The sequence below is a fragment of the Oncorhynchus gorbuscha genome, linkage group LG24, assembly GCF_021184085.1.
Source record: "Oncorhynchus gorbuscha isolate QuinsamMale2020 ecotype Even-year linkage group LG24, OgorEven_v1.0, whole genome shotgun sequence".
Lineage (NCBI taxonomy): Eukaryota > Metazoa > Chordata > Actinopteri > Salmoniformes > Salmonidae > Oncorhynchus > Oncorhynchus gorbuscha.
The window spans coordinates 52898034-52911618 of NC_060196.1; the positions used below are offsets into that span (position 1 = coordinate 52898034).

The window sequence follows — 13585 nt, forward strand, 5'->3', positions numbered from 1 at the left end:
GCCCTTGCAGAGCAAGGGGAACTACTATTTCAAGGTCTCAGAGCAAGTGACGTAACCGATTGAAACGCTATTTAGCGCACACCGCTAACTAAGCTAGCGTTTCACATCCGTTACACCTAGTTAGCTACCACCAACTTGTGGAATGGAATAGGTTATAAGACTTTATGATTCCTTTAATTTAGTCAGTTCTACCACAACATTGCTAATTGTAAACAGGGTTCAGCTTCATTCCACAGGTGGGCACTGTGTCCCTGTCAGAAAATACAGTATGTGCTTCAGTCAGAAAAACGTTAGCCAGCCAGTAGCTACCGAAGTGGCTAGCCAGTCAAGCTCAATTTAACCTTTATTTAACTAGGCAAGAAAGTTAAGAACAAATTCTTATTTACAATGACGGCCTACCAGGGAACAGTCGGTTAACTGCCTTGTTCAGTTGGCAGAACGACAGATTTTTACCTTGTCAGCTCGGGGATTTGATCCAGCAGCCTTTCATTTACTGGCCAAACGCCACTAGGCTACTTGCCAACCAAACTAAAGAAACAAAACCCCCAAAATACACTCGCTTGAAATAAACATTTTTCTTAATATTATGACTTACTGTATATCAGCATCCTTAGCTTTCCTATAGACTAGCTAGTCTATGATGGTAGACTAGCTAGTCTACCATCAACCCTTATGCTGAGGGAGGCTAGCTAGTTAGCTACCACCAACCCTTCTGCTGAGGGAGGCTAGCTAGTTAGCTACCACCAACCCTTATGCTGAGGGAGACTAGCTAGTTAGCTACCACCAACCCTTATGCTGAGGGAGACTAGCTAGTTAGCTACCACCAACCCTTATGCTGAGGGAGACTAGCTAGTTAGCTACCACCAACCCTTATGCTGAGGGAGACTAGCTAGTTAGCTACCACCAACCCTTATGCTGAGGGAGACTAGCTAGTTAGCTACCACCAACCCTGCACAAACCTCTGGCTTAAGGCGTCCGTGTAACCGATGTGAAATGGCTAGCTAGTTAGCGGTGGTGCGCACTAATAGCGTTTCAATAGGTGACGTCACTCACTCTGAGGCCTTGAAGTAGTTGTTCCCCTTGCTCTGCAAGGGCCACGGCTTTTGTCGAGCGATGGGTAATGATGCTTCATGTGTGACTGTTGTTGATGTGTGCAGAGGGTCCCTGGTTCGAGCCCAGGTCGAGGTGAGGAGAGGGACGGAAGCTATACTGTTACATCCGCATGCTTCCCAAAAAGGTTTGGAACAGTTTGCCCATATATTATGACAACATTTTGTGACTTCATTGTTTTTTTTGATCTTCTGCAAAGTTTTTTGGGGCTGTTCGTGCACACAAAATAAATGTCTTGAGGCAAGCCAAAAAATAAACCAAAAAAATGTAATGTAATACTATTATATAAATGTAATACTGCATAGCGCAAGTGATGTGTGGTTACGGAAACTCATATTAAAGTGAGTTGTAAAAAACAACCAAACAAAAAAACATCCAATGTTGTGAACAGAGTGCCCCTTGGTGGAGGTGGGGTTATGGTATGGGCAAGCATACGTTTCGGACAAGCACAATTGCATTTGAATGCACAGAGATACCATGAGGCCCATGGTTATGCCATTCATCTGCTGCCATCACCTCATGTTTCAGCCTGACAATGCACTGCCCCATGTGTCGCAAGGAACTGTACACAATTCCTGGAAGTTGAAAATGTCCCAGTTTTTCCCATGGTCTGTATACTCACCTGAAATGTAAACCCATTTAGTATGTTTGGGATGCTCTGGATCAACGTGCACAACCACATATTCCAGTTCCCACCAATATACAGCAACATCGCACAGCCATTGAAGAGGAGTGGGACAACATTCCACTGGCCACAATCAACAGCCTGATCAACTCTATGCGAAGTCCAACGCTCTAACCACTAGGCTATGCTGCCACCGCATGAAGCAAATGGTGGTCACACCAGATACTGACAGGTTTTCTGATCCATGCCTCTACCTTTTATTTTTGGTACCTGTGACCAACAGATGCATATCTGTATTCCCAGTCATGTGAAATCCATAGATTAGGGCCTAATTGATTTATATTGACTGATTTCCTATATAATCTGTAACTCAGTCAAATCAGAGAAATGTTTGCATGTTGTGTTTATATTTTTGTTCAGTGTAGAAATAATTTCCATTCTGTCCAAGAGTCATGGAATATATAATCACATAGTGGTTTTTGTTGTCTATGTCAATGGATAACTATGCCATAACGAAACACTGTTAGGATATGCTATAAGCTACGAGGAAAATATACCACTTTTGTACGAGTTTAAAACAAACTGAAATGATTTATGTAAATTAGAGGGTAAAACTGCCCCACGTCCTCAGTGTGCTCTCTCATGTGTCAGTCAGTTCCTGTCCATGCGGCTATAGTCCTGGATAGCAAACCCACTCCCTAGTTGCTGCAGTCCTCTTTCGGTCTGCCGTAGTTGAGTAGTCTAACTACAAGGACATTAGCGGACGCACGGAACGCAGCACAGTCGAACACGAGTGGATTACAACGGCATGGTTTTTAGAGGGGCAATCAGTCCATCGTGTAACTAGAGGAAGAAATCCCAAAGATTTAGACATTGCCCAAATTTATTGAAACCTTAGCGGTAACTCAATAGTGAATCGTGCAATAAAGAGGTCGGCGGGAATGGCTTCATCTCCTTGCGGCAGTGGGAACTTTGATTCCGGACTGGAAATCAAAACTCGGTCTGTGGAACAAACACTTGTCCCATTGGTCTCGCAGGTGAGTTTTTTGCGCGAGAACGAGCTACTTCAAACTTTGTTGCTAATACTATAAAAGGACGAATTGTTATGTTTAATTTACCAAGCTACGCTATTGTCGAGTGAAGGAGAGAGCTGGAGAGCAATGCGATGTCGGTTTTAAAACCAGCCTATTCAGACATGGAAGTTTGATAGAGCCGGTTGAATTAGCCTATATTGATACAACTGCGTTTGTTGTTGAAATGGTTTGAAATCTGATAGCAAAATATTAAACTCAAGCCGTAAAGTATTGCAGTTAAACAGTTCAAATGTGTCTCATTTCAGTCCTTAGCTGTCAAAAGTTTCAAAACTGATTTCGTTGCATGGGGACCAACTACGGACAGAATGTGTGGACACAAGGAAGTTTCAAAAGGTAGCCTTCCAAAAAGAGGAAACAATGTATAACTTGCCCTGAATGGTGTTTTTGAAACGGTTTCATTTAAGTTAGGCCTACATTTGATTACAGTGTAGTTAGCCTTCGTTCCAGTTAATGTAGTTTATCAAATGGTCTGTGAACATTTCTCCCTGCATATCCTAACTTTTCTAATTTAATGCACAGGAGGACTGACCCAAACATCTAAAAAGTTACAATTATTCTCTGAACTAAAAATGTTACTTTTCTCCACCTATTGGAACAATGCTAGGGGGCCGATGCACATGTAGGATTGTAGAGAAAGTTACTCTGAATATCATGGAAATAGTTTTTCCCAGTGAGCTGACTTCCAGAACCGTGTTGACCCCACCCACTAATTACTATCAGGCGAATTTGACACATGTTTTGGTTTTCAATCAACATCTCTAATGTTTTGCCATACCTACCATTCTCCGAAGTCTCAGATAATTCAGTGTTCATCAGGTAAACAAAAAGCACCTGCTCTTCTGCAGGTAAAAAGCATAAGGTCTAGGACTGCTCAGCCGGTTCTTAGGCTATTGTAGTTCTCTAGAGAAAGCTATAAGCAAATTATGTCTACATTTCTCAGATCGCACAAAGAGTAATATCCCCATTTGAAGAATAGGATTTGTCCAGATCAGATCAATAACATAATCAGATTCTCTGAAATAGCTTGTTTCAATGTAAAACTAGCCTGTTATTCCCTGATGTGACCTCCGGGCTGATTTCCAATTCTAGCTAGTCACATGGTCAGCTTGCAATGGGGGGAATGAGAGAGGGAGAGATAATAGATGCCACCTTAACAGATCCATAGACAACCAAATCTCAATTGCACTCCACACTGCCCACACCCACCTACAGTTGAAGTTGGAAGTTTACATACACTTAAGTTGGAGTCATTAAAACTCGCTTTTCAACCACTCCACAAATTTCTTGATAACAAACTATAGTTTTGGCAAGTCTGTTAGGACATCTACTTTGTGCATTTTTTCAACAATTGTTTACAGACAGATTATTTCACTTATAATTCACTGTATCACAATTCCAGTGGGTCAGAAGTTTACATACACTAAGTTGACTGTCTTTAAACTGCTTGGAAAATTCCAGAAAATATCATGGCTTTAGAAACTTCTGATAAGCTAATTGACATCATTTGAGTCAATTTGAGGTGTACCTGTGGATGTATTTAAAAGCCTACCTTCAAACGTAGTGCCTCTTTGCTTGACATCATGGGAAAATCAAAAGAAATCAGCCAAGACCTCAGAAAAAAATTGTAGACCTCCACAAGTCTGGTTCATCCTTGGAAGCAATTTCCAAACGCCTGAAGGTACCACGTTCATTGGTACAAACAACAGTATGCAAGTATAAACACCATGGGACCACACAGCCATCATACCACTTAGGAAGGAGATGCGTTCTGTCTCCTAGAACGTACTTTGGTGCGAAAAGTGCAAATCAATCTCAGAACAACAGCAAAAAACCCTGTGAAGATGCAGGAGGAAACAAGTATAAAAGTATTGCCCTGTGGGATAGGTTTATGACTGTCATAAATACCTCTTTTCCCCCCCTTTGTCCTCTCTCTACCCTACTGAGGTTATGACTTATGTTATGGTAATCTGAACAATTGAACATATGTGGTGGTACTTAATGAATATGATGTCAGTTCGGTTGTCATCTGAGACATTCTCATCTATGATAAGATGACAAACTCTACAGTGGAAAGTCTACACATCAGAGTTATCTGATTCACATGGAATTGTTGTTCAATTTAAATGTTTGAATATGAAATTATTCGTGAGGGGATGAAATGTGATTTTTAGATTCTAAAATGTGAGAATTGGGTTTTCATAAGATGGGGCTCTGCTCAATCAATGGCCCACCCCTGTGAAGGGACATGGGCTATAAAACTTTTCAAACACACCCTCCTCTCCCTTCCTATATAAGCCCTTAACGACAATATAACCTCATGTGCCGAGGATGTGGGACGACGGTCCTATGTCAGAATGGTTCAGATAATAACTACAGAATGAAGCCAACATCAGCGTGAGCTTTGGTTGCGAATGGTATGAACTTTGAACTCTTATTCACTACAGAAGTGTTACCTTCTAGCCGTTGAGTTAGCAACAGCAGATGCAAACGTGGGCTAGGAAAAAACAGACGGAGTATCCCATCTACCACACAATGACGTTACTACAACGTATTGAATTTACCACCAGAGACATTCTTCAAAGGACTCGGTTGGGCAACACGGCCTTCCATCTACCACCAACCTACCGAAGCGCAGCTCAGAGTAAATATTTATTGCATTTTCCTTTTCCAAATGGGCGGTAATTTAGAATGCATCAGATACTGTATTTACGATAGCACAGCTTCTCCCTGTGTGCCTCAGTCTTCCCGCTCTTTCACTCAAACCCAGCCCCTTTCCTTTGTGTAATAGGCTGTCATATCTGTTCCGCCCGCTAGGGACGTTTTCCTTCTATGGCGTAATTTGTAATCAAGGTATGATTCATTCTGTACATATGTAATTCTGTGTGATTAGTTAGGTATTTAGTAAATAAATAATTAAACCCAATTTTGTATTGCTGATTCAAATTGTTAGCCAGGGTTTGTGCAGATACCCAAGAATATACAACTTTCAGATGAGACTGAATTAAGTTGACTGCTATTGATGTAAAATATTACTAGGTCTTTAAGAGTTTATTCGGAAGATAACAGCTCTATAAATATTATTTCGGGGGGCCCCGACTTTCTAGTTAATTACATTTACATGATTAGCTCAATCAGGTAATATTAATTACAGAGAGGTTTTAATCCGGCATAGCCAAAGACACGACATTATTGGTGCCCCCTGATAGGAATCTAAAATAGAATGAGGCTTTCATTCAATTTCATAAGTTAAATTGTTGAACATCACTTAATGTTCTTCCAATCAAATGAGACACTTTTAAACTTCTCATATTAACCTAGATGAAGCAACTTCTCAGGTTAATTAAATTGAATACCCAGGTAGGATTAATCATTGGCATTGATTAATTAATTCAATTTGCTTTTGCAAACTTGTCTTTGCAGCTTCCAATGAATTCCAAACCCATACTTTGAAAAAAAAAAGAGGAACATTATTCCTCTAAATTTTTCTAATAATGTGCAAGCTATCAAAGGAGGTGTTCACCACTCCTCCGCTAATTAGTGAACCTCCACCCATAAAATGATTGATCTCTAACCTCAGCAGCGATACCAACCCTAATTATGCCATTAGAGAAAAAACATCCGAAATTGCGAACGCTCTCCAATATCAACCATCAAACACAAGCTTTGTGATGGTTCTCCCCACTGATGTATCCCCATAAAAATGTGGTATCGGTCCAATACCACAGTGCACAGCTGAAGCACGTGCCAGACATGGCTAACATGAGGGGACAGTTGGAGAGAACTGAGCAATTATTGACAAAAGCGGAAGAAATCTCATCACTGAATCTCTCGCTTCGTACTCAAGACCTTTATCTGCAAACCATGACAGATAAGTTTGAGACCGAAAGGAGCAAGTGCGACACGTGTCCAAAATCAGTACTCTAAGCGCTCAATTGGACTCTGCAATGCAGCAGAATACCACCCGTAGGTTCCATCTGGAGGAAGTCCAGAATGGTCACGCTGTAGAGCGTGACTATCCATCCAAGCAACCGGAGCCCTGTACTCAAAGGAGTGAAGATGATAGGTTTCAGACATTGCCTCCATCATGTGTCCCTCAGTCTTCTCCTCTCGGCCATTCGGCACTGAGTAATATGGCGCCTCCTGGCCAACAAAGCCAAAGCTTGGCTTCTCCGCTTGGCCCTTCGGCCCCACTTTCCCCACAGGATGAAGCCAACCCTCTCCGTCCGCTTGATGCGGAATACCTTGACAAACTCATCAAGAATTTCCCCACCCTTGACCCCGTTCCAGGTCAGCCAAATGATACTGAGACGTTCCTAGCTGACATAGAGGACGTGTTGGATGGCTACCCGAACGCTACGGGTTCTGACAGGGTTTACCTGTTGAAGCGAACGTCGAATAGACACGTGACGAGTTTCATTCGTCTACAACAGCAACACGTGCTAAATGACTACGCTAAACTTGCCACAGCTTTGAAATTAGAATTCAGTGGTTCTGCGACTCGCAAACACGATAGCTCACTGGCTAACACGGTCAAACAAGCTAGTAACGAACACCCACAAGCTTACTATCATAGGCTTCGTTCAGCTTACTTTGACCTACTCACTGAAACGGGCATGGAAGACCTGTTACCGTTTAAACAGATGTTCCTGTCGAACATGTATCCTACCTTCATTACCTACTTGGGCCCTGCAGCCCACATTGGCTTGCCTATCTTACAACTCGGAGAGCTTACAAGCACAGCTTTTGAGGCATCAAAGGTTTGCAACGCTAAGAGCCCTGACCACTCGGTTTTGAAGTTTGACCAGGAGCACTCATTCCAGTTAGAGGGTGCGTTAACAGGTATTGGAGCGTTAAGAGATGACGCACAACAACCGTTTCTACCACGAAACCATGATTCCAATAACCTCCGCGGTCGAAATAACTAAAGTACGTCACCATCAAAACGACTACCGCTACAATCGATCTGTTCACTATGTTCCTGCACCCAACCCACAGTGTCAGAGCCATCAAAACGACTACCGCTACAATCGATCTGTTCACTATGTTCCTGCACCCAACCCACAGTGTCAGAGCTCAAGTGTAACAAAGGGTTGAAGGAAGATCAAAACGTAGACCAATGTTCTCCAGAAGTTCCACTACGTGAAGAACTAAAGAGAAACATTTGAGAAAAGCGTAAAAGATAAGTCACAAGGACTAGACGGGGAATTACCAGACACCAGGTCCGCAGGAATTAACACCCATAGCAAGGAAGTTAAAGTTCAAATCTCTCCCGCTCTCACTCGAGACCCTATCCAGGGCCCACTTGATCAAGAAACAAGCCCGCAGGCTTTGTCTATAGACTCGGATACAAAGATTGCGAAGAAGGCAAAACACTTAGTTAAAGCCAAGCCCACTCAAAATCTGAAAAGTCGATCTGCTTCCACCTTGAACAGAATTGACACATCACGTCGTTGCGAACGACCAATCCACTAAACACGATTTGTCCACTAAACACAATTTGAAACGCCCATACCTGGAAACAGTCCTCGAGGACTGCTTAACTTGTCATGCGCTAATTGATTCGGGTGTCACAATATTGATGACCAGTCAATCAATGGTTCTGCCTTTCTGAAGGAATGCTATAAGATTCAAGGACTTCTCTAGCTTAACTTTTTCATACCAACTCATTTCAAAAACTAGCAGAGTTATTGTTGTTAATGCACATTGCACAGCCACTGAACGTAATCATGTTTGTTTCAAGTTCTCTCCGGTTGTGAGGATGGATGATCGTGTGTGAGCGCACTATAATGACATTCACAATCTGTTTTTAGATGTAACAAAGCGTCTAGGACAAAATGTTTGTACAACAATCTCTTTAAAAAAAAAAGTTTCCTGTGGAACAATCCCCATAGCAACCATTTGCAACACTGAAATTCTCGTTTAAATGTTTTTCCATATGGATCAATGTTTGCTTGTTGATGATGATGCCATCGGGGATAATCATGCCGCTAGGCTGCCAGAGAGTGTAGTTGATACACTTGTTTCCCTGCAGTGAGAGGTTTCTGTTGTGTGGAGGACAGAAGTAGAAGGGGAGGTCCAGCTGTGTTTCATTGTCTCTCCTTTGGGAGTGGGGTTGTGAGGAGGGGGGATGATTATCTGTGAGGAAATGAAAGGCCAGTATCACTGAGAAATGTCCTGGGAAGGTTATTATGGGGCTCGTTCCACTCTGTCTGTAGGTTGTGACGTTGAACTTCTCACAGCCTCTGTTCTGTTATCAGCTCCACTCCCACCAGCATGTGATCAGAGGGCTTGTTAGTAGCCGGGAGGGAGACGTACTCATGGGCCTACTCACGACCGCACACGACTATAACCACAGAATAAAATAGAACACTTTTATACATTCTCAGAACGAAATAATATAGAACACTGCTGTATTGTATCTCTATGGCTACAATGATGTATCTCTATGGTCCTGCATCATGCATGCACACACACACGGCTACGACAACCTGCCTGTCTGTCTGCATCCTCCGTCACTGTGACACCTCTCAGGACCAGGTCAAAACTAAGACCCTTTTATTTGTCTTTCAACAGTTTTCTCTCATATCTATGCAATGGTGCATTTTGTCTTTGTTTTGAAGCTGACCCTTTTTAAAAATTCCAATGGCATATTGAATGCACGGTGATGAAGAGCCTATCTCTGATCGTGGGGCAGAATTCACCCGTCATCATACACACGGCACAGGGAATGCAAAGTGAATGAGTCTCAACCAGCCCTTTGTAGAGCCTTACCTGTGATGTGGTCCACACACTAGGCTGGTGGGTAAATCTAGCTTTTCTGCTTCCTTTTCACATCCGATTACTGTTTTGAAGCCATGATTAGTCAAATAATAGTTCTGGTCTTTGGCTCTATATTTGAGGTGTGCGTTTTGGTTTAACAAAAGTTCCTGTGATACAGTATAGACATAACATGGTGGTCTTTGTGTTAACTGGATGTATTGGTGGTGGTGGTATGAGTCTTGTGGGAAGAAAGGGAAAAAATTACACAAAATTACAAATTACACCTGAGTCTTTGATCTCATCTGGGAACATTTTAAACGCCTCGGGCATTTCCATGGAAAAGGACCCATTAGCACTGACATGGGAAGTTCATAGGAGCATATGAAATTGGGTGTCAGATGAAAGCTAATAGTCTGTATTTGTGGGAAATTAAGGCATAGATCCATGTTCCATCTTAAAAATGAGGCATACGTAAAGGCTTTGTGATTTCTGGATAAGCAGATGGAAAAGGGGTCTTTAGAAAACATCTACCCAGAAAAAGTCTTAAAAGGTATCAGAAAATACATCAAACACTAATGTTGATGTAATGACCCCTGCCAACTAATATCAATACTTATATTTAATTTTGGAGTTCAATACGTTCTATAAGTTCAAGAAATAGTGCTTTGTAATTCCGTTAGCAAAAACCCACATTTTCTAATTACCCTCCCTGATGAGGACGATGAAGGCTATTTGGTGCATGCAGTTAAGTCCTAAAGTTCAGGTTTATGCAGTAATGGCAGAAGAAAAACTTCATTGTAGCCGATATAAATTGCACAATAATTCTACATTTTGTTGAGGTGTTGTTTCTCTTTATTCCACCCGCCCTTCAGCCACACAATATTTAATGACCCTAAACCTGTCCGCCTTGCGTCAACCCGCGCATCACTAACACGAGCACTTTACACACACGTACATATGGATTTTGTACTGTAGATATGTGATAGTATATTAGTGGCCTGAGGGGACACCCTAAATGTGTTATTTAAAACAATATATTTTATTTAACATTTAACTAGGCAAATCAGTTAATAACAAATATTTATTTACAATGAAATGTCATGTAATATGTTTCTATTGTATATAACTGCCTTAATATTGCTGGACCCCAGGAAGAGTAGCTGCTGCCTTGTCAGGAACTAATAAACCCCAGGAAGAGTAGCTGCTGCCTTGTCAGGAACTAATAAACCCCAGGAAGAGTAGCTGCTGCCTTGTCAGGAACTAATAAACCCCAGGAAGAGTAGCTGCTGCCTTGTCAGGAACTAATAAACCCCAGGAAGAGTAGCTGATACCTTTTCAGGAACGAATGGAGATCCATAATAAACCCCAGGAAGAGTAGCTGCTGCCTTGTCAGGAACTAATGGAGATCCATAATAAACCCCAGGAAGAGTAGCTGATGCCTTGGCAGGAACGAATGGAGATCCATAATAAACCCCAGGAAGAGTAGCTGCTGCCTTGTCAGGAACTAATGGAGATCCATAATAAACCCCAGGAAGAGTAGCTGATACCTTTTCAGGAACGAATGGAGATCCATAATAAACCCCAGGAAGAGTAGCTGATGCCTTGGCAGGAATGAATGGAGATCCATAATAAACCCCAGGAAGAGTAGCTGATGCCTTGTCAGGAACTAATGGAGATCCATAATAAACCCCAGGAAGAGTAACTGCTGCCTTGTCAGGAACGAATGGAGATCCATAATAAACCCCAGGAAGAGTAGCTGCTGCCTTGTCAGGAACGAATGGAGATCCATAATAAACCCCAGGAAGAGTAGCTGCTGCCTTGTCAGGAACGAATGGAGATCCATAATAAACCCCAGGAAGAGTAGCTGCTGCCTTGTCAGGAACTAATAAACCCCAGGAAGAGTAGCTGATGCCTTGTCAGGAACTAATAAACCCCAGGAAGAGTAGCTGCTGCCTTGTCAGGAACGAATGGAGATCCATAATAAATACATTTTTTTTATTTATTTATGATCTGGAATAACATTTAAGATGTATTACCTAAACAAAACCTCAGTGTCAGCCTTCAGTGATTTCAGTATTTATTTTTTAATACTTTTAAATGTTTTATTATCACATACACCGGATAGGTGCAGTGAAATGTGTGCTCATCGACAGATTTTTCACTTTGCAGTATTGGGTATTTGAACCAGCGACCTTTCGGTAACTAGCCCAACACTTTTACCACTTTTTTAAAATCTACTTTGTAAAATAACTTCTAACATCTCAGAATAAAGAGGTAAAATGCTACAGATCTGCATTGTCACAAAAAAACTGTTCTGAAAAATTCTCCATCTTTTCATCTAATTCATCTCTGGTACCAGCGTGCTCCAGTCCAGACCATCTATCCTGTAATGTTTCACGTGAAAATGGAAATTGTGAGTTTTATGGTGACATTAACCACCCTGTGCAGTAATGTACTAACCTAGAATCCAGATGAATATGCTCTGTTTAACCAACATATCAGTTATGCTGGTAATGTCCCCATCCCAGCAGTGGACTGACACACAGGTAATGCAGTAGACAGACAGCAGAGGCATCAACCTAAAGAGAACTTAACAGATTTGCTTCTTCTAGCTATGACTGTAATAAAGATGAATGACTCCATGGCTTTAAGGCAAACCACAAACAATTACCATACGATACACCTCTTTAGAGACAGGTGTGTGTGTGTGTCGTGCGCGCCTGTGTATGGTAATCGGTTCCCTCATCATGACGTTTGTTTAGCTTTAGTGAAACAAATGTGGTTAATACAATATCTGATCAATTATTTCACAGCTGCCTTTAGGCTGGCTATGTGAGTTCAGGCCCTCATCTGTTGGTTGGTTCTCTCATAATAGGCTTCTGTGTGAGGCTGAAGCCAGAGAGATTTGTTTTCTTTGCAATTTCCTCCCCTCCCACCCAGTTGCTATAACCACAGTCCCCTCTCTCCTCCCTCGATCACTCTTCCCTCTCTTCCCACTCTGGCTATTAAGGGAGTCAGTACCACTCCCAGATGTTCATCAGTTGACTTCTTGGGCACTGCATCTGTGTGCAAGATGTGTCAATGGTTAGATTCCAGGCTGTATCACATCCGGCTGTGATTGGGAGTCCCGTAGGGCGGCGCACAATTGGTCCAGCGTCGTCCGGGTTTGGCCGGGGTAGGCCATCATTGTAAATAAGAATTTGTTCTTAACTGACTTGCCTAGTAAAATAAAGGTAAAATAAGTATTAAGATGTAATAATATACTGCATGATGAGAGTCCAGTGCCTCTCCAGGAATGGTGTTGTGGAGGGCAGCCCATCCATGCTGTGTGTGGGGTGCCATTTTTACCCCCCTCCTCCTCATTGGTTTTAGTTTAGTCATTAGCCAGAAGGGATCTCTCACCTGAGATAATGGGGAGGTAAGTGGAGTTTCTCTCATCTGTCGGCCAGTGACTGGTGGCTGATAGCCAGACTCATTATCTGTAGTGGAGCTAACTGCCTGCCTGCTGCCTCAGACCAACCTGGGAGAGGAGACCCCAGCCTGGGGGCCTGGGTAGGAAGTGCTGACCTAGGATCAGTTTTCCCTTTTTAAATCATCATTTATACAATCATATGGACAGGGAGAACCTGATCAGCACTCCTACTCTTGAGTCTCATAAGATGCTTTTCGGGGGTCTGACTTGAGGGGAGGTCCCCTGTCCCTCCCAGGTCTGACCAGGGCTGCTCTGCTCTGGCTTCCTTCACCAGGATCAGGTCTTGGCCCGCTTCCAGCAGGCCGTGTTTATGCCATGACATGATATCTGTCAGCGTGCTGGGGGCAGGAAGTGATCTCTATCACTGGTGGTGGTGTTGTTTTGGGTTGATCTCACTGTAACTGACCACCCCCAGCTTTAGACTCAGCATAGCGAAGAAAGAGGAGCCCTTTTATTTGGAAAGAGAATAAAAAACATCCACTGTCTGTCACTGATGTTGCTTCTGCTCTCTGGGCTTTGGTTAAC

At 42.5% G+C, this 13585-nt stretch overlaps 1 protein-coding gene across 2 annotated transcripts in view; it reads left to right on the forward strand.

The window, feature by feature from the left end:
* Positions 1-2408: 2408 nt before the first annotated feature.
* Positions 2409-13585, forward strand: part of LOC124013087 (alpha-catulin-like) — a 114841-nt gene continuing 103664 nt past the window's right edge. For both annotated transcript variants that reach the window (XM_046327239.1, XM_046327240.1), the window contains exon 1: positions 2409-2772. In XM_046327239.1, the coding sequence (XP_046183195.1) occupies positions 2677-2772 (96 nt within the window). In that variant the 5' untranslated portion in view covers positions 2409-2676. The remainder of the gene's footprint in view (positions 2773-13585) is intronic.